The 26,041-nt window shown below is 42.0% G+C and overlaps 1 protein-coding gene across 1 annotated transcript in view; it reads right to left on the minus strand.

Moving 5' to 3' along the window:
* Nucleotides 1-1,147: 1,147 nt before the first annotated feature.
* The window catches only part of PIK3R1 (phosphoinositide-3-kinase regulatory subunit 1), an 83,388-nt gene continuing 58,494 nt past the window's right edge, over nucleotides 1,148-26,041 (minus strand). The window contains exons 5-16 of the mRNA XM_046671245.1: nucleotides 24,187-24,318; nucleotides 23,167-23,368; nucleotides 22,890-22,969; nucleotides 10,501-10,603; nucleotides 9,616-9,714; nucleotides 9,334-9,514; nucleotides 8,848-8,973; nucleotides 7,960-8,102; nucleotides 7,548-7,724; nucleotides 7,382-7,450; nucleotides 6,531-6,701; nucleotides 1,148-5,371 (exon numbers count right to left, since the gene is read on the minus strand). Of these exons, the coding sequence (XP_046527201.1) occupies nucleotides 5,182-5,371; nucleotides 6,531-6,701; nucleotides 7,382-7,450; nucleotides 7,548-7,724; nucleotides 7,960-8,102; nucleotides 8,848-8,973; nucleotides 9,334-9,514; nucleotides 9,616-9,714; nucleotides 10,501-10,603; nucleotides 22,890-22,969; nucleotides 23,167-23,368; nucleotides 24,187-24,318 (1,673 nt within the window). The 3' untranslated portion in view covers nucleotides 1,148-5,181. The remainder of the gene's footprint in view (nucleotides 5,372-6,530; nucleotides 6,702-7,381; nucleotides 7,451-7,547; nucleotides 7,725-7,959; nucleotides 8,103-8,847; nucleotides 8,974-9,333; nucleotides 9,515-9,615; nucleotides 9,715-10,500; nucleotides 10,604-22,889; nucleotides 22,970-23,166; nucleotides 23,369-24,186; nucleotides 24,319-26,041) is intronic.

Raw genomic sequence — 26,041 nt, forward strand, 5'->3', positions numbered from 1 at the left:
TAGAAAGATTAAATCAGATAACGTGTACGAAGTGTTAATGGGTAAAAATCACTTGGTTTATCAACCGGAGACCAGTCAGGAGAAAAGAAAGGACTCTAGCTTTTATAAAGAGGGCTGACTAAATATAATTGGTTACTCAGGTGATGGAAGGGCTCAAAAGCCAAACGGGGTGGCGAGAGAAATGAGAGGTTTAGCAATAGCAGACAGCTGCTATCTCCCTTAGGCTAGAGTACAAATGGGAGGAGGCAATGCTGCCAGAGCTCAGAAGCCAGAGGCTTCTTCTGACAGAGATGGCACAGTGGGGCTGCTCGACCCCCAGAAAGGGTCGGTCTGGCAGGAGCTGCAGCCACAGGAGAAACTCACTACCCAGAAGCCAGAGGGCAAAAGACCCCAGGAAAATGGTTCTCTGTGGTACAGAACGGAGCAGGGGAGAAGCAGGAAATGAATCTCAGAATTATTGCCATACTCAACTCATTGTTGCCATGACTGTAATGATTTATGTGCCCCTCTCGCCTCCATGACCAGACCACGTCTTTGTGTCTTCATGTCCAGGACGCTCACCGTGCCTACACGTAAAGTAAGTGCCATATACATGTGAAGTGGCATTGTCGAAAATTCATTCAGCAATAAAAATAAAATGAGAAAGCTATTTCAGGTTAAGAATGGTTTTTATATATTGACTAGATGCTACAGGGTGAAACCTGAACCTGGAGTGTAGCTTAGCTCCCTGTCCACAACCCCATGTCACACTCTGCACAATGCCTCATATTGTCCCAATTCCTTAACAAACCAGAGTTTGTGGAGAACAATTCTACAGGTTCGGGGCTGGATGGTGGAGGAGCGGAGGGAATGAGGGGACAGTGGGCATTCTTATGCTTCCTTATAGCAAGAACATGCCTTGAAGTGACATCTCCTAGAGGTATTCCTTTTCATTGAGATACAGTGAAATTATGTGAACACTGAACTATCAGTAATGTGATCGCTCTTAATGTCCTTCTCACTTTCTAAAAATGAAATAATGTGATAATACAATGAACGGGGGTGGGTGCGAGACTCTAGAAACAGAAGCAACTTTTACTAACCAAAAGAGCAAGAGAACGGTTTTAGAAGGATTGCTTAGGCGATAATCGAAATTTCAAACCATACCTTAAGTTTCAAAACAACCTTTATTCTGTTTGAAGACCTAATACAATGCATTGAAGCAACTTAAAACAAGACATAGCTCCGCTCAATCTATAGCTTGAACACAATGTCAAGGAGGTCCACCTTCCCCCCGCCCCCACCCCCGTTGCCTTGTAAAGGCAAAATTACAAGTGACCGTGACATCCTCCCTCTCGTCAAAAGACCAACATTACTCTAACAATGTCATAGAAACAAGATTTGTAAAAACATTGAACAGATCCTAGCTTTAAAAAATACACATATAAATGAGATTTTTTTTCTTTTTTCTTTTAATAGCAGCATCCCGGGCAGCTAATGCTATCTCATGGTGACAAGTTTAATGTTAAGTTGGATAGTGTTTCCAATGAACCCAATTCTGTTCCCTCCCTATTCATAAGACTAGTATTTTATATCACTAGATCTTTAAAAAATAAGAATTTGGCATTTTGGAACTTTGTCCCATGTGAGGCATTGTGTTTTAAACTGCCCCTTTCTTAAATGACCCTGAACTCAAACTTTAGGGTCTGCTTTCCAACTGACTTGGATACCATGCATAGCAAAAGCACAGTTGTTAAAACCAGCAGAATTTTTCTCCCAATAAGGAACATCAGTAGGACTTCCCAAACACGTAACTAGCTATAGGACAAAGCAATTGGTTCCCCACAGTGACAGCTCACATAAACACATTTTGACTCGACACACTGAAAACAAAGATTTCCAAGTTAAGCGAGTCATCCAGACCAGCTCCCCAAAAGGAGTAACTTTGAAAAACAGAAAAAAGCCAAAGAATTATGAACTTCTCACTTCACTTGCAAACAATTTTCACCTTTATAAGACAAAACAAAGCAACTTCAAAAGAAAAAAACAACCCCTAAACATATACAAGAATTCTACTAGACATTTGTATGATATGTACTTGAACTCAACAACTGTGGATCTGTTTTGGCTGAAAGGTATCCTGGAAACACAGTCCATGCACATATACATATATACATATATCAAGGGCTGTGAAGTTGTCAAATGTTGCAAACACATGCTTTTTGCCTTTTCACGTGGTTATGATTTTTCTCTCGTGTGTATTATCAGGTCCCAGTGCTCCCACTTCTACAGCCCTATCACAGCCTCTCTGCAGCTGAGCTTCTGGCTTTTATGTTCAGGATGCTACATTGTGGCGGGGGAATCAGCGCATGGATAAAAGCACGTATCAGGAGTGCCTCTGCTGGATCCATTCACACTTGTGAGCCACTCAATGCAGTTAGGAGATGACTTGTCTGATTGAATCCAAAGAGCCCTGCTGGTCAAACATCTAGAAGGACAAATGTGGGCATGCTACGCACAATCAAAAAGGCATTCAGCAGAGGTGTAAAATCATGGGTAAGCTGTAATTCGCTGTGATGCGGAACGATGAATCCTGCCTTTGCTGTTGAAAGAAAAGTCTATTGCATTTATGCCTGTGAGATGCAAAAATGAGGCAAGTGCCTAAACGCCATGGCATCTTGCAGAGAGCGTTGAAGCAAAAACATTAACAAAACTGTAGCTTTTAATGAAACATTCCATCTCAGATCTTATATTTTAGAAATAAAATGAAAATTATACTTAACAGCATACATGGATGTGCTACCAAAAAAAAGAACCACCTCTAATTTATAAAGTACTGTTAACTAACTGTTAGACCTCTGTGTGACATGGGAGGAGAATCTTAAAGCAGACACTCACGGACTAAAACCAGGGAGATCATCAATTGTCTGGAGATGAGAGGGAGATGGTCAGATCAGTACAGTCAAGTTTGAGGGCCGACAGTCTGGTTGTAAGACTGACTATTGCTCTTGATATGAGTAGCTTCATGTAAAGGAAAAAAAAAATACATTCTACAGTTAACTCAGCTGCTAGATGGATTCTTTCCAAAGAATTTTTAAAGGAACAACATTAAAAAACAAAACAAAAACCCCTCACCCCACTAGTTGAAGGGAAGAGAAATAAAGCTGTGGAGGAACTTAATATACAGGATTCCATTTTAATCTACCGGAGTAGTGACCATGATTTTCATTGTCCTTTATTCCTCCCAACATACATACGTTTCCACTGCACTGAAAGGCTTTTGCTTACGTCAGTCAGGGAGAGAGACCTCTCCCTTTGGCCCTAAACTGGAAAGATTAACCACCCCTGCCTTTGACCACAGTGAAGTATAGCACATACAATTACGTGAACGAGAAGGACTGTTGTTACAATTCCTGCAATGGCCTTGACGTTAACGAGCTCCTCACAGCCCAGGGCAGTAACAGTTATGATCACGTCTATTTGCTTTATGATCTTAATTGAAAGGAAAGGCAGGAAAATGACAAATATCCAGATGACATTTTTTTTCAGATCATGCTTTTTCTAAAATGAACGCTTGATGTTTGTAATGGGTAGTCTAACGTGAAAGAGACATTTTCTAAATGCACAGATTATTCTTTGAAATCAGTGTTCCCAACAAAGGTGACCACTGTTCTGGAGCCTAACCTCCTCCCTAAGAACTGAAATATCTGGCCAGCTGCACTGCGTCAGAGTTCCAGGAAGTCCGTAATTGTCACTCATTGATAATAACTAGCAGATCAAAGTGGGAAAAGACTGAGCATAGCAACTTCACTCTGCAGTTATTCACTTCTTTATAATCATGAGAAAGAGAAAGTGCATCCACCGCGCTGCCCCTCCCTCCACCCACCTGTACATCTCTCGCCTACCTTCCCCCTCCCGAGATTCAAGAAGTTCACAATTCTTGACGAAACAAACATTGCCAGGTACCGTATGTTAAGAGTTTTGAAATAATATTGTTGAACTCAGCGATATTTCATCATATTCATATACCTTTCTCTCTTTTTTTATTGAATAAAGCAGCTTTGAAGCTTATCAGGCACTGCCCAACACAACATTTAGTCCAAAAAATCTGTTATGAACTTTTTAACCTTGGGCTAACAGCCAAGTGCTCTGTACAAGAAAAACTGTAAAATATTTCATAGTTTTAATTCTGAAGCCATTTTTTTTTTTTTTACTGGCATCCTGTACATTTCTTTTTTTTTTAAAAAAGGAAAAGAATAACAAATGAATTTTAACACAAACAACAAGGACAACAATATTTTCAAGCAACAAAAATTGGGGTGAGGGAAGCTTATTCTGAAAGTACATTTAAAACTGAGATAACAACTTAATGGAAATTAAGAATTGCATAGCGCTGTGAATTTAGCCTTCAGCAAAACAAAACAGAAGCTATTTGGTATTGATACAAATCCATCTATTTGATAGTTAGTCATCAAATATTATGTACATATTTTATATACTGAATGTCATTTTAAGTCCTGTTTTCCAAGCTCCATTTTTCTGGTGGTGGGTGGTTTTTTTTTTCTGAAAAGTTCAAACAGAACACTTTCTGGCACTCTGCTACAACAGAATTTCCTCTGAACGTATGCGAGCTGACGTTCTCCCAAAGTGTCCCTTATGAGCGGAAGTGCCTTTCTGCTACATATCTTTCATTTGTTAGAAAATATAATCCACAGTGCGACGTGTCTGGGTCCACCGTGCACAGCAACACCCAGGCTAAACCAGGCTGGACCGAGCGTCCTCAGGCCAGGGCTCTCCAGCCCTGGCCACCCTCCGGTCTACAAGGTCCCAACTTTGAGCTGGTAAAGCTTCAGAAAGCATTAACAAGCACCATGGTTAAAGGCCTCTTTGTCCTTGCACGCAGAGATTTTTGCTTTTCTTTTTCTCTTTGTGTCGTGTGTTGTGGTGGCTTTAAGTGAAACCAAAAACAAAAGGAAAGAAAGGAAGGATAAGTACTCCAGGTTAGAATCGTACGGTCATCGCACAGCGCTAGGCTGCACGACTTCCCCTACTACTTTTTTGTCGAAAGCTCTGAGTCCCATCTGAAGACGGACGGCTTGGCTTCCACGGCTCAATTCACAGGGCAGGCTGGAGAGGAGCCCTGTGCTTTCCAGAGGCCTCAGGGTGGTTGAACTTCAGGAGAAGGATCAGAGGGCAAGCACTTCATCGCCTCTGCTGTGCATATACCGGGTAGGCTAGTGTGACGTTGAGGGAGTCGTTGTGCTGCACGAGGGACGTGTGTTGGTAATGTAGCACCAGTTCTTTCAGAGAGCTGTACAAGTTGTAGGGCTCCGCGAAGCCGTAGCCAGTTGCTGTTTTGTTTATGACACAATGCTTCACCTCGCCGTCCACCCTAGAGAAGAGAGAGAACAAATAAATGCCTTTCGAGCTTGTCCGGGACAATGCGTGACTCGACGAGGTGTTTTTATTAAAATCATCAGTGTGAAAAAGTACACTCTACGCAGGCCAGTCTCCGCAAGGGGAATAGTCCTGGGTTGGCTGTAGACTCGTGGCTCTGTCACTTGCTGGCTGAGTGGCTTGGGTAGGTAACCCAGCTTCACTGAGCTACGTATTTTCATCTTTAAAATGGTTTAAAAGGAAGATGATAGCAATATATATGTAACAGAGTGGCTTTGAGATATGACCTAATGTACGTAACATGCTGGACAGAATGCCTAGAATGCAGTACGCATGCAACAGCTGTCGCCATCAAGGCCACTGTAGGACCGAGGAGTACTATCATGACAATTCTTAACGGGGTTCCTTAAGATGTCTACACACCTCTCCGTTTTTGCATTTACGCTATGTTCTCCTACTCTCTTGTCCTAACTCCAAGTTCTTCTCACTCCTTTTCTGTAGGAATAATTCTCTGCTTAGAAGGAGATCACGGAGTGTAAGGTACTTTTAGAAACTTTTCCTCCTAGAGGACATTCACTCCTCTGAAAGGTTAGTGATCCGGAACTCACTTTTCAAAATACTTCCCAAACTACTAAGAAATAAAAAGAAAATATGCCGTATGATGGAATTGTCTTCTCTTGTGTGTACATATCTCAAGGACAGTGACCAGGGTCCTTTCTCTTGTTATTTTGACCCGTTTCTGATGGGGACTTTTTACCTGTGGGTGGGGCTCTCATGTGAATTACCTCAGATTCTAACTATATTAGCCTTGGGAGGCAAAAAAACTAATAATAAACAAAAAAATCCCCAAGCATTGCTATTTCCACCTTAAAGATGAAAAAAAAAAGACAAAGATGTCTCATGATTAAGTAGTTGCTGAATTGGGACCCAAACCCCAGTCTTCCAACTAAACAGCAGGTTTCTTCCTACTAGACTCTATTAGCAGACAAACTTTAAAATATCATGTCTATTTCCTCTTCTACATTATTATAACGTAAGATTCTCTAAGATTAGAACTTTTTCAAATCCTCGCCCCCAAGGTTGGCTGGCTGGCCGGCTGAAACACCCTCTCAAGAGAAGTTTAACAAGAAAGAGAGTTTGCTGGGGATACGTACACCACGGAGCAGGCGTAGCAGCCCTGTTTACTGCTTTCCCGGACAAGAAAAGTGCCATCTCGCTTCCCTCGCAAGAGGTTTTCAGCTTTGTTGCGGTTGCTGCTGCCGACATTCCACGTCTTCTCATCATGGTGGGGCAAATCCTCATCATCTTCCACCAGCGAATATTGGCTAAGTGGGCGGGAAAGAAGGTTTCTAAATGAAGGGCATGGGGGCCACCAGCCTGCGCCACTGTCCCTCTCATCACTTCTACCTCGTTCCTGCCCCTCCTACAAGCAAGTCAGGCCAGTGATCGTGGGTTGGACTCGACCAGCTTTCCTGGCCTGAGTTTTCCTCTCATCAAGTTTAGCCTTCAATGTAACCTTCCTGGACAAACAGTTAGCCACAAAAGTTATACTCTTCCTGTTTTCAAGTCAGCAACTAGGCTCAGGTACCTGGGCAGAGAGGAAGGTATTAAACAATCCTGTTTGTCCAGTTTAGATCAGGACATTGATTGACTAGGAGGATTGCCAGTTTGCAAATAATTCAAACAAAACATAAGCTTCAAAAATATACTAAATATAATTGTGTCCTTTTTTTTTCTCTGATTTTTCCAAAAATCGGTTGGGATCTTTCAGATGTTCAGGGACATCATCATGAACACAATGTCACTTTACAGCATTATGGGAAAAAATAAATCTGTATCCACCTTCGCTAAACTTTCCTTTATGAGACTGAGCGTATACATTTTCTCCCACAAGACGTTCCAAATTCAGTAACATTCCTCACTTGTTCTGCAAACAAAGCAAGTCATGCATTTTCCTCAAATGAGAAAAGTCTTTTGCTAACGCCCATCCGTCGTAAGGACTTACTCTTCAGTGTTTTCATTGCCCAACCACTCGTTCAACTTCTTTTGCCGAACACCTTTTTGAGTCAACCACCTGAAAGACAGTTTTAAAAAGAAAATGCATTAATAACTCATCCTTATTTTAGCAATTACCAGTCTTTCAACTACAGGGTTCCACTTCTAACACTTACATCAAGTACTGGTCTCTTGTCTTTCTCAGCTGAATGAGGTCTGGCTTAATGCTGTTCATGCGTTTGTCAATCTCGCGATACTCGGCTGCCTGCTTCTTCAAGTCCTCCTCCAGTCGTCTTCTGCTGTCAACAATCTCACTGATTCGAGACTTTAACTTTTCATAATTATGCATAATTCTGCAGACAAGAGAAAGGCCCTTGTAAATACCTGGGTGCATTATGAGGGTTCCCCAAAGTTTACGAAAAGTTTCAATATGGATGCCCAGCAGTTTCCTTCAGGTAAAGAATGCTTTCTCTTCTTGTCATTTTGTAATTATTCAAAGCACAGAGAGGAGGATCACCTATAAAGAGTTTTAGAGGATTTTGGTTATCACTAGCACAAGCACAATGGAAGCACTCATGGTTCACCAACCTTTGTATTTCTTTCTCGTTGCCTTCGCGTTTAAACTTTTCTATGTATTCTTTGCTGTACCGCTCCTGGGTTTGGCACTGTTCTTCGAATATTTTTATAGTTTCATTAAATGCTTCAATAGCTGTTCTTTTCATTTGGATTTCCTGCGACATAATTTTAATAAGACACTGTCATTCCTTTCATAGAATAGACAATTTCTTATTGCAAGACACTACCAGGACATTTGATGTGTATTACCACTTGGCGTGTAAATATTCTGTGAACAAGGCGGGACTCTAATTCACAAAACCCATTAAACTAAGACCACACTTCCTCTGGAGAATTCTCCCCAATCTAGGGAAGATGATTGCTAGACAATTTCCTATAGCTTTCATCTTTTTTAAAGCCATTCCACTTTATCAGCAATTTATGGCATCTTGTGTTGCCTCCTACTCCCTCTGGCGGTCCCAGATACATGACGGCCTAGAGAAGATTAAAGTCTCTAGGAAAACACTGCAGTAACTGAAGCTTCTACTTTTCACAGCAGGGTCTATGGTGGCTAAGTCTCCATTTCAGAGATTAGACAAGTTTGTGGAACTTCCAGTTCTTGTTAGCTTCCAATCCGAAAAGAATTCTTCAATTAGGAGTTGTGTCAAATCAACTTAAAACTCTGCATTTCTCCAGTCAACCTAATTTATGATTCTGCTATTTTTATAGGCTTCATTTAAAAAGTTTAGAGATACAGTGAATAGCTATTAGAATAATCAACAGTGATTCACAAATGATCTCTCCCCCGACTTCATGTGCAAAAGCTCAACCTTTCTTCTCTTCTTTTTTTGAAGCTGAATATAACACATGTTAGGTTCTAATAACTAAGAATTCTAAAGCTCTATTTCACAGAAAACTCACCTGGGAAGTGCGAGTATAATCTTCATATAATCTATCATATTCTCGACTTTTTTCTTGAAATTGAGTGTTATATTCATGTAATTTTTTCCCTACAGCTTCAATATTATCTTCTTTGACAACCTGATCCTAGAAGGATGACGGATTGAAAGAAAAAGAAAAATTCAGTTGATAAAGTGTTTAATCAAATGATTTGTTTAACAAAATAGCTGACGTGGAAAAATCCTTAAAGCAAAATTTCATTTAGCCACTCTAAAATTCTAATTTTGTGATCACGAGTGTAAAGTTTTTCAAACTTCATTACCAAGCACTGAAAGTATCTTATTTGTTTATTTATTTTTTTTAATTTTTATTTATTTATTTTTTTTTTCTGCTTTATCTTCCCAACCCCCCCCCGTACATGGTTGTATATCTTAGTTGCAGGTCCTTCTAGTTGTGGGATGAAAGTATCTTATTTAAATACTATTAACAACATGAGTATTTGATTACCTGTTGGTATTTGGATACTGGATAAAGTAATTTCACATCCAGCTTGGGGTTATACTGAGCTAGAGATTCATTCCGGTAGTGGTTTATTAGTTCAACCACAGAGTTGAAGGTTAATGGGTCAGAGAAACCATATTTCCCATCTCGGTGAAATATTTTGATTAATTTGTTATTTCCTCCTTTCCTGTGAATACAGTATAAAGACAATGGCATTACAATTTTCTTTAAAGAAAGGTCTTTTCATGTCCACCTGAACACCCCAACTGGAGCTCCATTCTGACTCACCTTAGTGTCAGAGTGTAATCGCCATGCATTTTAGTAGATGCATCTCGTACCAAAAAGGTCCCATCGGCTGTATCTCGGAGTTTTTCATTCACTTCTTCCCTGGAGTGAAGAGAACACAGGATAACACTCACGTCGAGGATTCAGTGACTCTAGGTTCACACTGTTTTTAACGGACTTAATTTTTTTAAGAGCAGTTTTAGGTTCACAGCAAAACTGAACAGAAAGTCCACAGGGCGCCCATGGACCCGCTGCCCCTCCAGATTTACGTTACTGATTACGTTGTCAGAGCTTAATAACTTATTCTTTATTTCCACAGAGATGTTATACATTTCATCGCATTACAAACAGGTGCATGGGAGTTAAAGAAAAAAACACCCGCTTTCACTACTGGTCCGTCTGTGGTACAAAGTTTTAATTTATTTTTTAACCAAGCACTCCAATTACTCTAACAAATCAGCACAGACAGCTGTGATCTCAAGAAGGTTTTCCCCAACTCCTCACTCTGCTTTATTAAAGAAAGCTAAGAATAAAAATGCCATTTCACTTTATGATGTTTGAGCTGACCATCATATTAATTCTTAGAGCTTTGCTTAATCAAGAGTGACTTTACATTCTGCCCTTAGGCAGTGCCCCTTCACTCTGGCGCTGCCCTGACATCTCTGTCAATAATGAAACTTCTCGGGGCTTTAATTTCCTGTGGCATCCCGCACCCACAGTTCTCCAGTGCTCAGTGACTTCTCTGGTCTTCTTTGGAAGAAAACCAACTATGCTTCATGCTTATGTTGGATGGGAGCCCAAAAACAGAACTTAGCAAGCTGGTGCTTTTCTTTCTCTTAACCTAAAACTCTCTATCTCCAGTAGAAAGTCCGATTTCTGCAGCCTTACCTCGAGATATCTCCCCAGTACCATTCAGCATCTTGTAAGGACATATTGTTATTCATACCGTTGTTGGCTACAGTAGTGGGTTTTGGTGGTTTGGGAGGCAGTGCTGTAGATTAAGGAGGAAAAAAAAAAGTTGTTTGCAATCCTGACGACAATCGAACATTTTAAATTAGACCTAAATTTCTTTAGCTAAATAACATTTCTATGTAGAAAAAATTAGAGCAACTGTGAGATATGGCAATAATTCCTGATTCATGAAACACGGAAGACAGTGTTCTTAGGAAAAAAAAAAAAATCAGAAATCTTTCAGAGTATGGCTCAAAGAGAAAAGAAACAGCTTAGAGACTAACAAATAAATTGGGTTGGCCCTGTGAATGAATTTCAAAGGCAATCCAGAGTCACGACATTTTTATTTCTAGGTTCTAGCTGTATTAAAGTTTCATGCCTGGTCAAATCCATCCAAAGGAAGAAACTACGAACAGATGAGCAGAAGGAATCACATGGCTTGGCTTCAATTTCCTCCTCTTATTTAATTATAAAAGACAAATTTAGTTTGTGTCCTCACAAATGCTGCTGCAGTAAGAAAACACATTGCTGCAGCTGAGTTTTAAAAGGAGGAATTGGGTTTCTCTAATCTTAGTGTTTCAGTCACTGCTCTGCCAAAAGCCACTTTAAGAAACTCATCTGTGACCTAAATCTCTTTAGTATTCATGTTAAGATTCCATTGGATAAATTGTGCTCTATATGCCAAGACTGATTAAAAACCATATCCCTCTTCTTCAAAGTCAAATCGGTATTCATATGCCCATTGGTGACAAATAAAAGACTGCAGTGTTTCTGAATTTCTTAATGGGGACGAAGGTTAACATTGGAATAAAATAATTTAGAAAGCAAAATCAGTCTAGGATCTTTAGCTAAATTCTAAGTTGTAAGATTTAAAGCATTGCTACTATTTTAATTTATGCAAAAAGTATTTCAGGAGTCTGTCAAGAATATTTTATAAAGACTTGGACTAAATAATGGACAGCCAACCTTTCTTCTCATTACAGTATCTTGATACAAGAGAGAGCAGGCAAAGTCTCAACATTTGATCTAGAAGTTTCAGGTCACCTAGAACTCAGTTGCAATCACTGCTCCATTTGACAAGCTTTCTGAAGTACCGAGTGTGACCACTGCAAAGGATCACACTGTGCCGCTCCGCTGTCAGCAGAGACAGGCAGCAGAAAGGATGCAGCTTTTTAATTAAAGGAACGATATACAGCAATGTAACTCCAAAAGCAAAGGACCTCGATCAACAAAAGACACCAGTGAAAGACTGGAATTGAATTCATATTCAGTCAAGTTAGAATAAGCATTTACCACACACAGCCTGATCTGCCTGTCTGCACAGGCAGGCAAACAATTTGCTTCATTTTCAAGCTATGATTAAACGGATTCTTATTAAATTAAAACAAATTAATAAAAATAGAAATCTAAAGAGGATCTGTTACAGTAGTTGTCAAAAAAAATTAAATGCCACAAAATTAACTAGCTTTCTACAAGAATACTGCAGTATTACCTGGCGGATCCATTTCTATATAAAACATCAAGTCAGTGCCACAATTTATATCTGGCTTAGCATATTCTAAATCCAGGTCTTCCATATTCCAAACAGTGTTGTACATTTGTGCAAGAGTTCCCTTGGCTGAGCTCAGTAATAAGGAAAGAGTCCGGCTTTCTTTGTAATGGTGTCTTGGAATTCATTTTAAAACCTATAAGGGGCTGCGCTGTAACCTATTACATCACACAGCCCAGCCAATCAAGTCAGACGAATGTCACCAGACCACTCCTGCTTCATCACTTCTCCTCTATACCGGCCCTAACACAATCCCAGCCTCACTAAGAACCTACCTTTAATAGAACTGCAAAGGAGACATGCTCATTGTTTCAAAAAGGTGTTTAATCTGACTGTTCTTCTCCAGCAGTGAGTCTTCTAATTCCTTTTTTATTACTCCCTGCAGCATGGTACGCTCCGCTGTTGGCAGGTTGACAAAAGCTGATATGCTGCAGCACGGAGCTTTTTTTTTTTTCCTCCCTTAGTGCATCTGGGTTTATAGATAGCCCGGTCATTCCTTGGTTTAAAAATCTTACAAAGGCATCAAAATGGTATATTTGAGATCTATTTTACATTCCTCCCATATGTATTAAATACCTCCCATATATATTAAAAGCAGAAAGGGTCAAGAACTCTGGATATTTAATTTCAGTCCTATATAATTCTGAAAACTCAGAACTGAAACTCTGTCACAAATGTACAACATTAGAAAGCACAATTAAAAAAAATGTATAGGCAATCTCCTTCTCTATCAAATGCTGCAAAGTTAAAGTTAGACTTTCTGGAATAACAATGAAAATTCTTAACAGAATGAAGATGCCCATTAAGCAGAAATAATAAACATAATTGTCAACATTACTATGGTCAAGGTAAGTTGCATCTTCCAAAAGGAAAGAGGCCATATATTAGAACGCAGAGCAGAGGTGAAGTTATCTCTGCAAAGTATTTCTCCCTGATGAACCCGTCCTAGGATTTATTGTGCTAATGCTGCCTGAGGGGGAGAGGCACCACTTTGGGGGGCTTTTTTTTTCCCCTCTACCTGAAATGGCTTACTCTAGGGACAGAGATTATCATTCCTTCTTAGCAGTTTTTAATGCACAGAAATTAATTCCTCTATAAATTTACTTATTCATTTTAGTTCTTTAAAGCCATTCTGCATATAATCCTGCCACCCACGCTGGAGCCTAACGTACATTCCCAGAGTGAACCAGTCTCCCTACACTTTCCATAGGATGCTGAGAGGGGAGGAAGTGGGGAAAAGCTCCCCACCCTCATGGAAATGTAGCTGACTTACAAAACTATAGTGGGCTTTGTGGTCTACATACATATGTATGTCACATATTTGTGTGACAATTTAAAGATCACAGAAGCCCTTAAATTTTATTCTTAGACTTTCTATCAAATTTGGAATCATTAAATATATAAAATAGCAGAGCAAAGGCAAGACATCCTGAGCACTGTTCACTCGTGTCCCCTCTCCGGTGCAATTCATTTTTCCACTGAGGAGGAAGGCAGACTCCCCCTCCACCCTCCCACCCTCTCCCACTCACACTTTTCTATTTGCCTAAGAGCTTAAGTAAACCTAAACTCAAATTCAAATAAAAATGGCAAAAGTGGTGGTGGGGGGGGGAGGTATGCTTTCGGATACAATTCAGGAAAAAATTCTTTCTTAGTTTAATAAAAAGTTGACCCTCCCCCAAAAGGAAGGGCAGCAAGTCCTGCCAGCAGCTGTGTGGCCGGTCTCACAGCCAGAAAGCCGCCTCACGCTCTGCGAGCACTTGGTGCAAACCAGTCCTGCTGCTGGGTCCCATGTGGCAATCTGACCCAAGGAGGAGGGGAGGAAGACAGGTGATTTTCCACGTCTCTCGGACGCCTGGCCGGCCACCAACTTCCAGCCAAGCTCTATGTAGTTACCTCCTTCCCCATTTCCAGCCTAAACCCTATCTTTCCCTCACACTGTGCCCCTTGAGGAAAGGGGGGAGTGTCTCCCCTAATCTCTCATCTGCCCTCCCAGGCAGTATTTAATCTCCCCCCCCCATAGCCCCCGACACACACACACACACACACACACACACACACACACACACACGAAGACAGACTACAGAAAGGACCCTTTCACAGTACAAAAAAACAGTGAAATAGCGAAGGGGCCGAGAAGTGCACAAATTAAAGGCAACTTACTTTGCAGGTTATGCATTTTAACGGTTTCCCTTTGAAATGCCTGTATCCGACAACGAGAAAAAAATCCCAGCAACTATTCTTCCAGCACGGGCTGGCAGCCCCCGCGGCTCGGGCTGCAGTGCTCGCGCCCCGGGCGCGCGGCCGAGGGGCCCGGCGGCGGCAGCGGGCTCAGCAGCGGGCTCAGCGCCGGCGCCGCCCGCACCCGGGGCCTGGAGGTCGGCGCTGCGCCGGCGAGGGAAAGAGCCCAGGCGCTCGCTCGGCGCTCGGAGATAAAGATCGCGGCTTCATGATTAACTCGGGCCGGTTCAAATATTTGCTGAGCTCGGGATTTGCGGTGGGGGAGGGGAGCCCAAGTCAAAGTCAAAGTTGTCATCGGCTAACAAGTGGCCAATGCCAGCCCAACTCGCTCATTTTCACCGAGGAAATGAGAAGGCCATTGTGAGGGGACCTAAAATAGTCTCGCTAACTGGCTGCGGCGGCGCGCTCGCTGGCTCGCGGGGCTCAAGTGGCCACAGAGAAGCGAGGCACTATGCGCTGCCAAACACAGGAAGTGGCTGAGCTAGTTCAGCAAAAAATAGAATCAAAGCCTTGCTTGTAAAGGCCTGAACCTCTCGAACGGCCCAGAACACCGTGCCTAGCTCTGTCCACCTCCCACACAATAGCACAGACAGCCCCGCAGGTCTAACAGGAAAGCCCTAGGGAGCAAGAAGGCAGGAACAGGTTTAAAAAATGTTTAATAGTCTTAGGAGAGGAGCCTGGGTTAGATCATTGTAACTGTGCGTGGATACTATACTCCACGACCACGTGAAGATTAACAAAGAAAAAAATCCACTCTGCGGCTATTTTTATGAGGTCGATTTCAACTCACGTTCAAACAGCCGTATGACTTTCTAATAATTCAAAGGTGTGTCTGCATGAGGTTCATGTGACCATAACATAGAGCAAAGGAGAGGAGGGCAAGGAGAATGGCATACCTTTCTACAGGATTTTTGGTCCTTTATTTGAAGAAGCTGAAATGAACCAGTCTTAGGACTGCTGGCTATTATTTAAAGCATTAAAATTTGACCTAAGAAAATCTTCATTTGCATCAGCATACGTGGCTTTACTATTATCCCAAGGACCATAAACACAATGTAAAATCACAGAATTACTGGCTTTAAAACCAGAAAGTAATGTGGCGATCGCTTCAAGCAACTCCCTCACGCTACACACACACACAATCCTGACCCAGAGGGGCGAGGTGGTTTGCACAAGATTCCAGCACTAGGACCAGAATCCAGCCTTTTCCTGAACTCCTTTTGCTCCACCCACTGGCCCTGCTCTTCACTTCCCTCTGCCAGAGAAAGTAAAAATTAACAAGTGAAACTAACGTTAATTTCTTTTATGCCACATGCAAAAAACTTCACACCTACAACAAAACTGTTTTCTATTTTTAGCTTATTTAAATTAAAAAAAAAAGCCACCTTCTAATTCTCTTTGAAGAAACACAGGTTCTGTCTATAGAGCCCCTCAGACTCTGTATGGGAAAGTGCCCCAGTGGTCACATGCAGTGATAAAGGAAGATCTAGGCGCTTATGTGCAGTCCACACAGGCAGGAACCAGCTTCAGGATTACTTGCAGTGTCTGGGAAGTGGTGCTCAACTGACAATGAAAGCGATTTTACAAACTTTCCTTTGGTGCAATGGGTATAATACAAAAACCCTACTTTTCCAATGGAAAAAAAAATAGTCTATATAAGTGAATCTTCTAGGTCCTGCCAGCTGATCACAGGGCCACATGGTTAGTTCAGAGAATACCTTTGCACCCTGAGCTGCATAATCTCGCCCTACTTTTAAAAATAGTTTCTCTGAAGCTAGAAACCTTGGAAACATCAGTCTCTTAAGCATACCTGTCTGGATCCACATGATGTTTCATGTCAAAACCTCCTAAGATTAAAATGCTCTCTAGTCCAACAAGGTATTTTCTGTTTCAGAAGAAAATTATCCACTGGAGAGCAGTACACCCTCTACTTACAGAAAAAAAGCTTAAAAGAGATTTGAAGAATTTGCTTCAAATTTCTCACAATATGTACAATCATCTACCATGGAGGTTCCATTATATTAGTGTGAGTGGAGTCTTTTCATTCAATTTTAGTCTTTGAAAAGAGATCTGCAAGAGGCATGCTCTTCATTAGTTTAAAAAGGGAGCCCTCTGCTGGTAGAACGGAATCAGAACCTTCTAGGGAGAAAACAACGTTCTATCTCATTCATCCCACAGTGTCAAAAATGCCACACAAAATAAACATCACTTAATCTATACAATTCACTAACAAGTAACTCAACTAATAAATGCACAGATGTCATAACAACTTCGGAAATATTTTCCATGTGGTTGCGAAGCTCTTTTCAGAAAACGTATTTTAATTTCAGCGTTTATCTGAGGCCCAAAGACTCAGCCACACTGGAAAACTTACATAATCGAAACTAACTTTACCTTCTAGATTCTTCAAAACCATACATCTTATTACTTTCCCTTTCCTCAAAGTTTTGTAAAACTCATTTCAGAGGCAAAAATAGGCCAAATTTCACTTCTCAGCAGGTGTGACCTAGTCTATTCCCAGAATCACTGAAATATGTTTGAAAGTTACAGACTGAACACTGCGTCTCATAACGTGCAAGTCACCACCAAATAGCGAAGGGGCCACAACGGCTTTCATTCTGCACAACTGCTTAAATATTTTTGTGGGCCATCATTTATAAACAAAAGACCACTTAAAAAAAAAAGGCAGTGAGAAAAAAAAAATGAACCAAAATCTTCGTTTAAGGGTTAAATAAATGCCTCCCTTCATAATTTTAACTTAAGACAACTTGGGACAGAGGGGCCTTTCACGATGACGCACATTCTTTACCCCACATCCAGTGCTCTTCATGACCCGGCGCTAAGGAAAATGTCCATTTGAGTTTATACGCAAACTCAGGTTGACACATGCACAAAACTGACACATTCTACCAAGTACCTAAAAAGGTGTGCCCATTGCGTAGTGGAATAAAGAACTCCTTCCCTGCCATTTCCCTCACAGATGCTGTCCCTTGAGGCTTGAAAGAGAAGGCGGCACCGTGAAAACAAAAGTAAAACCGAGCCATACCCCACCAACACACGCGCCCTGAAATCTCTCTCTCTTTCAAAGCACAGATAAAACTTCCTAGTTTTCAATATAAGCTAGTATGGCTTGCCTCTGTTTATTTCTACCCATCTAAATACATGCATTTTTTTCAAGGTTTCATTTCTCACCTTTGAAATAAACCTCTAATGTCAGACCACATTTTAAACCCAATAAAAAATAAATCAGAGAAAAGTAAAACTCTTTGAAAGTCATTTCCCTCCATCTTAGTGCTGGCTTTAGTTTTGGTTGAAAACCAAGCCCAGAACATTTAAAACAAGATTTATGAATCAGGCTCTTCAGGATGAATGTTTTGCAATGTGCCAGTGGTTAAAAATTAACTCTGACAGGTGTAGAAGGGCAGAGAGGGAGAAAGAGTCATTTATTTTCCACTCTGAGCTTGAGGATGCAATGTTAGACATCAGTTATGCTACATGAATATTTCTGAATATATCCATGAAATCTGAAATATGTAAATACATTTATAATGGGTTTCATTCAAAGGCACCCCGTTTTAAATGGTCCCATTTTTACCTGAGTTGCCCTATAGAAATCTACTTTAGCTACCTAAGTATTAATAGGGTCAACATAACACATAATGATTCCAGGGAACCTGCTGTTCGGCTTTAAATATTTTTAAGACTTTTAGTAAGAAAGGGAACAGCAGACTATCAACAAAGTTCTGGGAACTTACTCTGTGCTTAACCTTTCAAACCTTAGTTTCCCTCCATCTAGGGAGAATCCGTGCTTCACAGGTTTGCTGGATGCACTAAATGAGTTGGTTTGCAAAAGTTCTTTGAAAGTTGGGGAGTTTATCAAAGAACTTTAAAAACTTTACATGGATGATTATTAAGCTGTGCCTAGTCTATGCTAGGAAGAGCTCAAAAGGAGAAGCAGCCTTTGTCCTTGAGAAATGTAGCTGAGCAGCTGAAACTAATAGGAAGAACCAGAGAACACTTAAGTTTAAGAGGACAAGGGGGTTAAGGGCATAAACACATCAAATGGGCCGATGACCTGCACATAAAGCAGGGAGAGGACCTACCTGGGTGCAGACGAAGTGGATGGCACTGTTTGGGGCTGCTGTGTACGGTTGTACACTTTGTGCACTGTGTAAAGGCACCTGGGCAAGGTGGCAGAGGGAGCTGGTACTGAAATCAGGGCCCCTCCACTCACTAAGCCACACACAGAAGAAGGGCATCATACTAAGGCACCTTCCTCTCTCCAGGCAATGCACCTACGGGGCAGCAACTGCCCAGTGAGCGTCCCTTTCAGATTTCCATTAAAACCCTTCACAGGCTCCCAGAGGCCTGGCTCTGCTGGCTGGGTCAGTCAGGAGAAGGGCCTGACAGGATTCAGACAGTACTAACTAGGAAGGATGGACTGGGGGGTTGGAGCTGTAGAATGAGGCTGGCTCTGGCGGGGCTGTGAAATCTAAGGTTGATGCAACAGACAGCAGAGACAGACTATAGGGCCATGGGCTTCAGTTCTCACTACCTCATTTAATTCTCACAACCACCCCAGGAGAGAGGCATTATTCCTGTTTCACAGACTGGACAGCAGTTTGGAGAGGCACAGTTACCTCGGCAAGTAAGTAGCAAGAGTTGAGATTCGAACCCAGATCTATTTGACTCACGCTGTTCTTTCCACTGCACGACGGATGGAGTGATTCTGAGCCTTACCTACCCCAAAAGCTATAAAAATTGCCCTGAGGCTCTTTACTATATGCGACCCACAGGAGCAAACGTCACATTATTTTTAGTTTACTACTTGTGGAAACTTCAGAAGACTTTTTTTTTCTTTTTTTTTGAGGGAGATTAGCCCTGAGCTAACTGCTGCCGCCAATCCTCCTCTTTTTGCTGAGGAAGACTGGCCCTTAGCTAACATCCATGCCCATCTTCCTCTACTTTATACGTGGGACACCTACCACAGCATGGCTTGCCAAGCGGTGCCATGTCCACACCCAAGATCCAAACCGGCGAACCTCGGGCTGCTGAAGCAGAAGATGCGAACTTAACTGCTGCACCACCGGGCCGGCCCCCAGAAGACTTTTTGACTAGACACTAAAAGCAGCCTCATTGTTCAGGAAGATTCCAAAAACCCAGGCAGCAGGTGCAGCAGACAGAGCAGCAAGTTGGGGTCCAGGGTTCTCCCACAGACCCAGGCTGGGTGGCTCCAGGAAACTCTCAGCCTCTGTGGGCTTCAGTTCCTTCATGTGCAAACAAAGAGCTGGACAACGCTTTCAGCTCCAAAGTGATGCTGTTCATGATACTGTCACTTCAAAAAAATGTTTACTGGTTTTTAAAATCTGGCAAAAATATCAAGCCATTATTTTTGTGCTTTGCAACTTATTTTGAATACATCTTTGAGACTCCTTGACTCCAAATGCTATTTCTCCTTTCCCTATTCAAACTTACCTATTCTTCAAAGCCCATTTCAAATCCTATTTTTTTCTATGAGCTTTTTCTCTCTACTCACCCTAAAAAGTCACCAATCACATCTCTAAAATTCTTTTTATACTTATAGCTCATGTCCTCCCACCTAATATTTAATTAGATACTATGTGCTAATGGGTCTTATAGTCATGCGCCACACAACGTTTTGGCTAACGAAGGACCACATATACTTAAGATTAGCACCATATAGCCTAGGTGTGTAGTAGGCTGTGCCATCCAGGTTTGTGTAAGCACACTCTATGATGTTCGCACAACAAAATCGCCTAACAATGCACTTCATAGAATGTATCCCCATCGTTAAGTGACACATGATTCTATTTAAATTGACATATTGCCTCAAACATCATCAGTTTTGCTGATCATTTCAAGCTCTATCTAGTAAAAACTAGAAAAGATGTCTATCTATCCCATAATGGTCTTGTTCCCTTCCCCGTCAAATATCATTGAAGTATTCATTTCTTTTTTTTTTTTTTTGAGGAAGATTAGCCCTGAGCTAAGATCTGCAGCCAATCCTCCTCTTTTTTTGCTGAGGAAGACTGGCCCTGGGCTAACATCCATGCCCATCTTCCTCTGCTTTATACGTGGGATGCCTGGCACAACATGGCTTCACAAGTGGTCCATAGGTCTGCACCCGGGATCTGAACTGGCGAACCCCGGGCCACTGAAGTGGAACGTGTGAACTTAACTGCTGTGCCACCCAGCCGGCCCCTCAAGTACTCATTTCTATTCACAACAATAAAGTTACTGCAAATAAATGATTTATGACCGTTCACTGAAAATGTGCTGGTGTTGTGCCTCTGGTACTAGCACATGCTGGGGCAATGATGAAGGACTACGAAAATGTCGCATTCTGACCAGGACTAAGAAATCACTTCTCTAATGCAGGGTGCCCTGCCAATCATTTGCACTGGAGCCATTCCTGAACGCAAAGGTGTTGAGGATTCGGATGTTCTTCCTGGGGTTGGTGGTATATTTTCACAAGGGAGAGACACTGAAGCATCCATTTAATTCCAAAGGGCCTATATGAGTTCCAGAATGGCTAAAAGATATCACCCAAAGGGAAAAAGGGCTCAAACTAGGGTTTAAAAATTACTTGGATTCTTTTTGAAGAGGGTGCATGAATTCTGGGATGGTCTGGCAAACGTTCAAGGCTTGATCCTTCTTCAACAAAGCTGATGGAACTAATCCGCCCTTAACACTGGCACACCAATTTCTCAGAAGAATGTAGGTAGAGTCTATGACCACATCAAGCAGTTTCAAGTGTGCATTACGAAAATGGCTGCAGATCAATTTTTCCTTTGGTGGAATTAGGCTGAAACTGCTAGACATTTAACCAGTTTACACCAGACTAATTAAACTCCACCACCGACCCTACCTCTACTATACCCCATGTAGTAGAACTTCTCAAAAACTCCATCTGACAAATTCGTTCGTGGTATCTGTCAATCCCTGTCGGGATTTCTTCCAGAGGGGTAGCCACTGAGAAGACCAGGACTATCCCCTGGCCCTTCACTGCAAGCAGGGCCCAGCTCTCCCCATAGTCTCTGAGAGATGCCTCCGTGCGAGTCAGGAGGAAGTGAAAGATAAAGATCATGGCTCAGCCCTTTGGCCCAGGGTCCTGCTTTGTTCTTGCTAGTCCACTTCCTCCCCACCCATGTGATTAGTCAATAAATAATTCAAGTGCCATTTTCTACCCCCGCCCCCACCCCCTCATCACAGGGTACTTCTAACCTACATTGCCTTCTCTCCTACTGAGCCCACAGGGAGCCTCTGAACTCCAAGACAGAGCTCCAAATCCATTAACAAAGGACCCCAGCAGTCACATGAGAAGAAACCTTCTGGCCAACCCCTGGACTAGACGATACGTGTTGACAGACCTCCCGATGCAGTTTATCTACAGTTTGGGGTATCCGTGTTGAACATGCCGCTTGCCGTGATTTGGAACATCTGGAACATGCCACAACTGCCATATGTACTATTTCTGCTGCCTCTCTCACCTTTGGATACCATATTTTGGGCCTGTCCACCGATGCCCTTCCCATGCCTGCACTGTAAGTAGTTCCCTATCCCTACAGGTCTGGCCTAGGCCCTCGCCTCTCTCGGGCTGCCCCATCCAGATGCAGAAAAGCCCAAGCCTGGCTATGTAACACTAAAAAGAGTACAACTGAATTCTCCATTGCGTGACACTGATAACTGGCTCTCCATGCTTGCTCATACAGAGATAAATTTGGTCATTTGCATGAGTTACCTACAATAAACAATCAATTCATGATGTTTTACTTAAATTCTAGGCATAAATTAGGACTACAAGCAACACCTTCTACTGGTCCTGAAACTTCACTTATAGGACCCAAATCATTATTCTAAATGGCCAGCCTCTATTAGCTAACTTTTAACCAGTATATGGCAAAGTAAGGTTGTTCAGACTTTCCACAGTAGAAGAAAAATACATCAATTTAAATTAAATCCACTTCTAACATGTCTAGATTTCCTGCTTTGTTAAATGGCTAACTGAATGCCAGCCTGCTTTCAAAGAAGTGTCTGGCTTGCTCTAACATGCTACAGTGAACACCCTGGGTTCATACTGCTTGCATTATTGAACATGTTTATTTTGACAGACATTTCTCAGCCTACCTGCCTCCAAAAACACATTCCAAAATAGTTTAAATTATATAGTAATTATAAATCCCCTACTTTGTAAGTAATAGAAAGAAAAACAAAACTGTCAACAATTAAAATGAACTCCATAATTTATGCAACAACTGGAAGCATAAAAGTTGAGGGGAACGGAGAGCTCTCCCAACAACGCTCATCCGAAACTAAAATCATTCAAAATCCACAAATATTGAAATCTGAATATACACTACCACTCAGCTGTTTTGTCTTTAAATCACAAGGGAACATGTTATTATGGATCTCAATTCTACAAGAAACGTATGTTCCTTAGGAGGATGCCCAAAGCCACCATTTTTCAGGCTCTAAAAAATGAGCAATGAGAGATTTTTAAATGTTCTAAAGGCATTACCTGGTGCAGGCTGTCGTTCATTCCATTCGGTGGAGATTAAAATTTCTGTAACTTTTATGAGGTGTTCAGAATTCTCAGAGCTACGAAAAAGAGAGTTTTATTAGAAACCTTTTCCCTAAACAACCAACTCACTTGCATTTATGCACATTCAAGTGAATGTGTCTGGTGCAAATATGTGCGTGCACCTGCGAACTGGTATCTTTAGACTAAGCTTAATGACCAATCAACTCGATTACCCACATCACCCGAAAATACAGATTTCTCTGCTTTCACTCACCTGGCTGCTGGGAATCTGAAAAGCAGAGGGCTGAAAAGTTCAGAGAGGACTCTTGCATTCAAAAGATTTTTGCTGGAGGTTTGAGTGAGTTTGAAGAAATGTTTTAGCAAATACTGAAGTGTAAGCCAATACTGATGAGGTATGTTAGGCGACCTAATGAGCTTCTTCAACAGCTGGATATATTCCTCGGAGCTTTGTACTTCTACGAGTTAAAAACAAAAAAGAAAGAAAGAAAGAAAAAAAAGAATAAGAGACAGTTTCTAGGTACCACTGAATAAACACCTAGAAAATTTCTGTTCTTCTAGCTACAAAAGAAGGAGTCGTTTAAAATAAAGTCAACAGAAGAAGCAGACAGGACATGCGTTCTTCTCATTAGAAAAGGCATTATGAGAAAGTAGAAGTCTCAAGTCAAATGGAAATGCGAGAAACTCTGGGTGTAGAAAACCACAAGAGGTGCAGGGTGTACTGGCAGAGGTCTGCCCTCCATGGAGCAGCTTCAAGCGTGATTGGCTCATGTGGAGGAGCATCTGATAAGTATCACAGGTTTTAACTTTGAAGGTTACGAACCACAGTTTCCTGTCCCCAAAGCACTTCAACTGAGCATTAGCTCCGAAAACTAATTTAGGCCTCTTCCCTCAACACATTTTGTAATGGCCACTCAGAGAAGAGGGCAAGAACAGCTCCAGCCACTGGGTCCTCGTCCCGGTTCCCTGAATCCAATGATGGCTCTGGGAACACTGTGGCCTTCGCTGACACAGTGAACTTCATGAATGTTGATAAAAGGTTGACAATTAGCCATTTCAACTTGCAGGCAGCCTTCTTAAGCAAATGAGGATCCGGGACTCCTACTGGATGCCATGGTGTGGGAATTTGTGCCGACGGAGGGTAGAGGAAGAGGAGGGCAGATCCCTACCAATATTTTCTAAAAGTGCTCTCTTTCTATGCAGCACTTAAGAAAGTTGGCAAGCACACCCACATCTCAATACATGTTCAATGAGGTTCTCAGAAGAGAAAACAAACCTGGGGCTAAAGAAATCATTTCACTGTAAACGGCTACTGGAATGACGGGATTTGGTAAGTCGAGGAGATAGCGTTTGAAAGCATCTGCTAAAACTTGCACATCAATCATTTCCAAGTCCAGGGAGGCAGCATCTATGATAGAAACATTAAAAAAATACTTCAGACATTTTAGACATTTAGTTGGTTGGGGCAATTTGCTGAATGTTTGACTTAAACACGACACATGAAAGGAAGCAGTATGAGGACAAACGTAAGCTACTTTCGTATTTATTAACAGTGTTACTCACAGGGATTGCTGCTGGCATTTCAAATAGAACCATTTTTCTTTGTGAAGGTCTGTCCCCCATGCTTAAAGCAGCTGGCGTGACAGCCCCTGCCTATGATGCTAGAAGCACATTTCCAGACTTTGGGGCAACACAAAATAATGCCCCTGCTATGGGCTGACTTGTGACGCCCCCCCCTCCCCACCATTCATATGTTGATGTCCTAACACCCAGTGTCTCAGAACGTGAATGTATTTGGAGACAGGGCCTTTAACGAGGTGGTTAAGTTAAAATGAGGCCATTAGGGTGGCCCTGATCCAATCTGACTGGTGTCCTTATAAGAAGAGGAAGTTTGGACTTGGAGACACCTGTAGCGTACACACAGGGAAAAGACCATGTGAGGACACAGCGAGAGGACGGCCATCTGTCAGCCAAGGAGAGAGGCCTCAGGAGGAACCCAACCTACCCTGACCTGGGACTTTCAGCCTCAAAAACTGTGAGAAAACAGGTTTCTACCTCTTAAGCCACCCAGTCTGTGGCATTTTATTATGGCAGCCCTAGCAAACTAACACAGCCCCTAAAACATTGCCAAAGACCTTCTGGAGGGTGGTTCTGCCCTGATTGAAGCAGGTTCTCCCTGGGGATGGTGAATCATATAGAAATGTTTCCTTAAACCTCAGCAGGAATCATTGAAACGTGAAATGCAAATCCATAGATTTCTTAAAATTTGAGTTGCTAAATAGTGCATCCCAGAATTAATATAAATTTAATCCAACAGAGTGACTGACTAAACAGTAAGATATTACAGGATTTTAGCAGTCAATCTCAGGAATAGCCATAAAAAATAATTTGAACATTTTTAGAACGTTTCACCCTAATTCTGACACGGTGTTACTAATCTACCCTGTGGACCCCGAACTATCTCAGAAGAAAGAAAAGATGGGTCTATCTGTCCAGTAAATCTTCCAGCTAGAAAAGATGGCAGGCAATTCAATAACGGGCTGATTCCAATCAAAACCCCTCTCTGAGTACTTGGGGTAGAAAAGGCACAGTGCCTGGCAGAAAGGAGGGATCCTGGGGGCAAGAATGACCATGGGCATCTAGAAACGAGGAGAGGCATTTGGTTGCTGCTCAAGGATGTGCACTGGTTACGGGAAGGATGACCTGGGGGGAAATTACCTGGAGACGTGTGTGCTCAACAGAGAAAAGGTGGGTTGATGAGCAAAATGCTACATTTTTAAACAGGTTTATTAATTGTGGTGTTAAAAATAAGTTGTAAAGGGGGCTGGCCTAGTGGCACAGTGGTTAAGTTCACATATTCTGCCTCGGCAGCCTGGGGTTCACCGGTTAGGATCCTGGGTGCAGACATGGCACCGCTTGGCATGCCATACTGTGGCAGGCATCCCACATATAAAGTAGAGGAAGATGGGCACGGATGTTAGCTCAGGGCCAATCTTCCTCAGCAAAAAGAGGAAGATGGGTGGCAGATGTTAGCTCAGGGCTAATCTTCCTCAAAAGAAAAGAAAGTTGGAAAGGGGTCTGCTGGAAGTGAAGATACTACTTTTGGTAGTCTGAATTTTAATGCAGTTAGA

This window comes from Equus quagga, chromosome 9 (assembly GCF_021613505.1).
Source record: "Equus quagga isolate Etosha38 chromosome 9, UCLA_HA_Equagga_1.0, whole genome shotgun sequence".
NCBI classification, from domain to species: domain Eukaryota; kingdom Metazoa; phylum Chordata; class Mammalia; order Perissodactyla; family Equidae; genus Equus; species Equus quagga.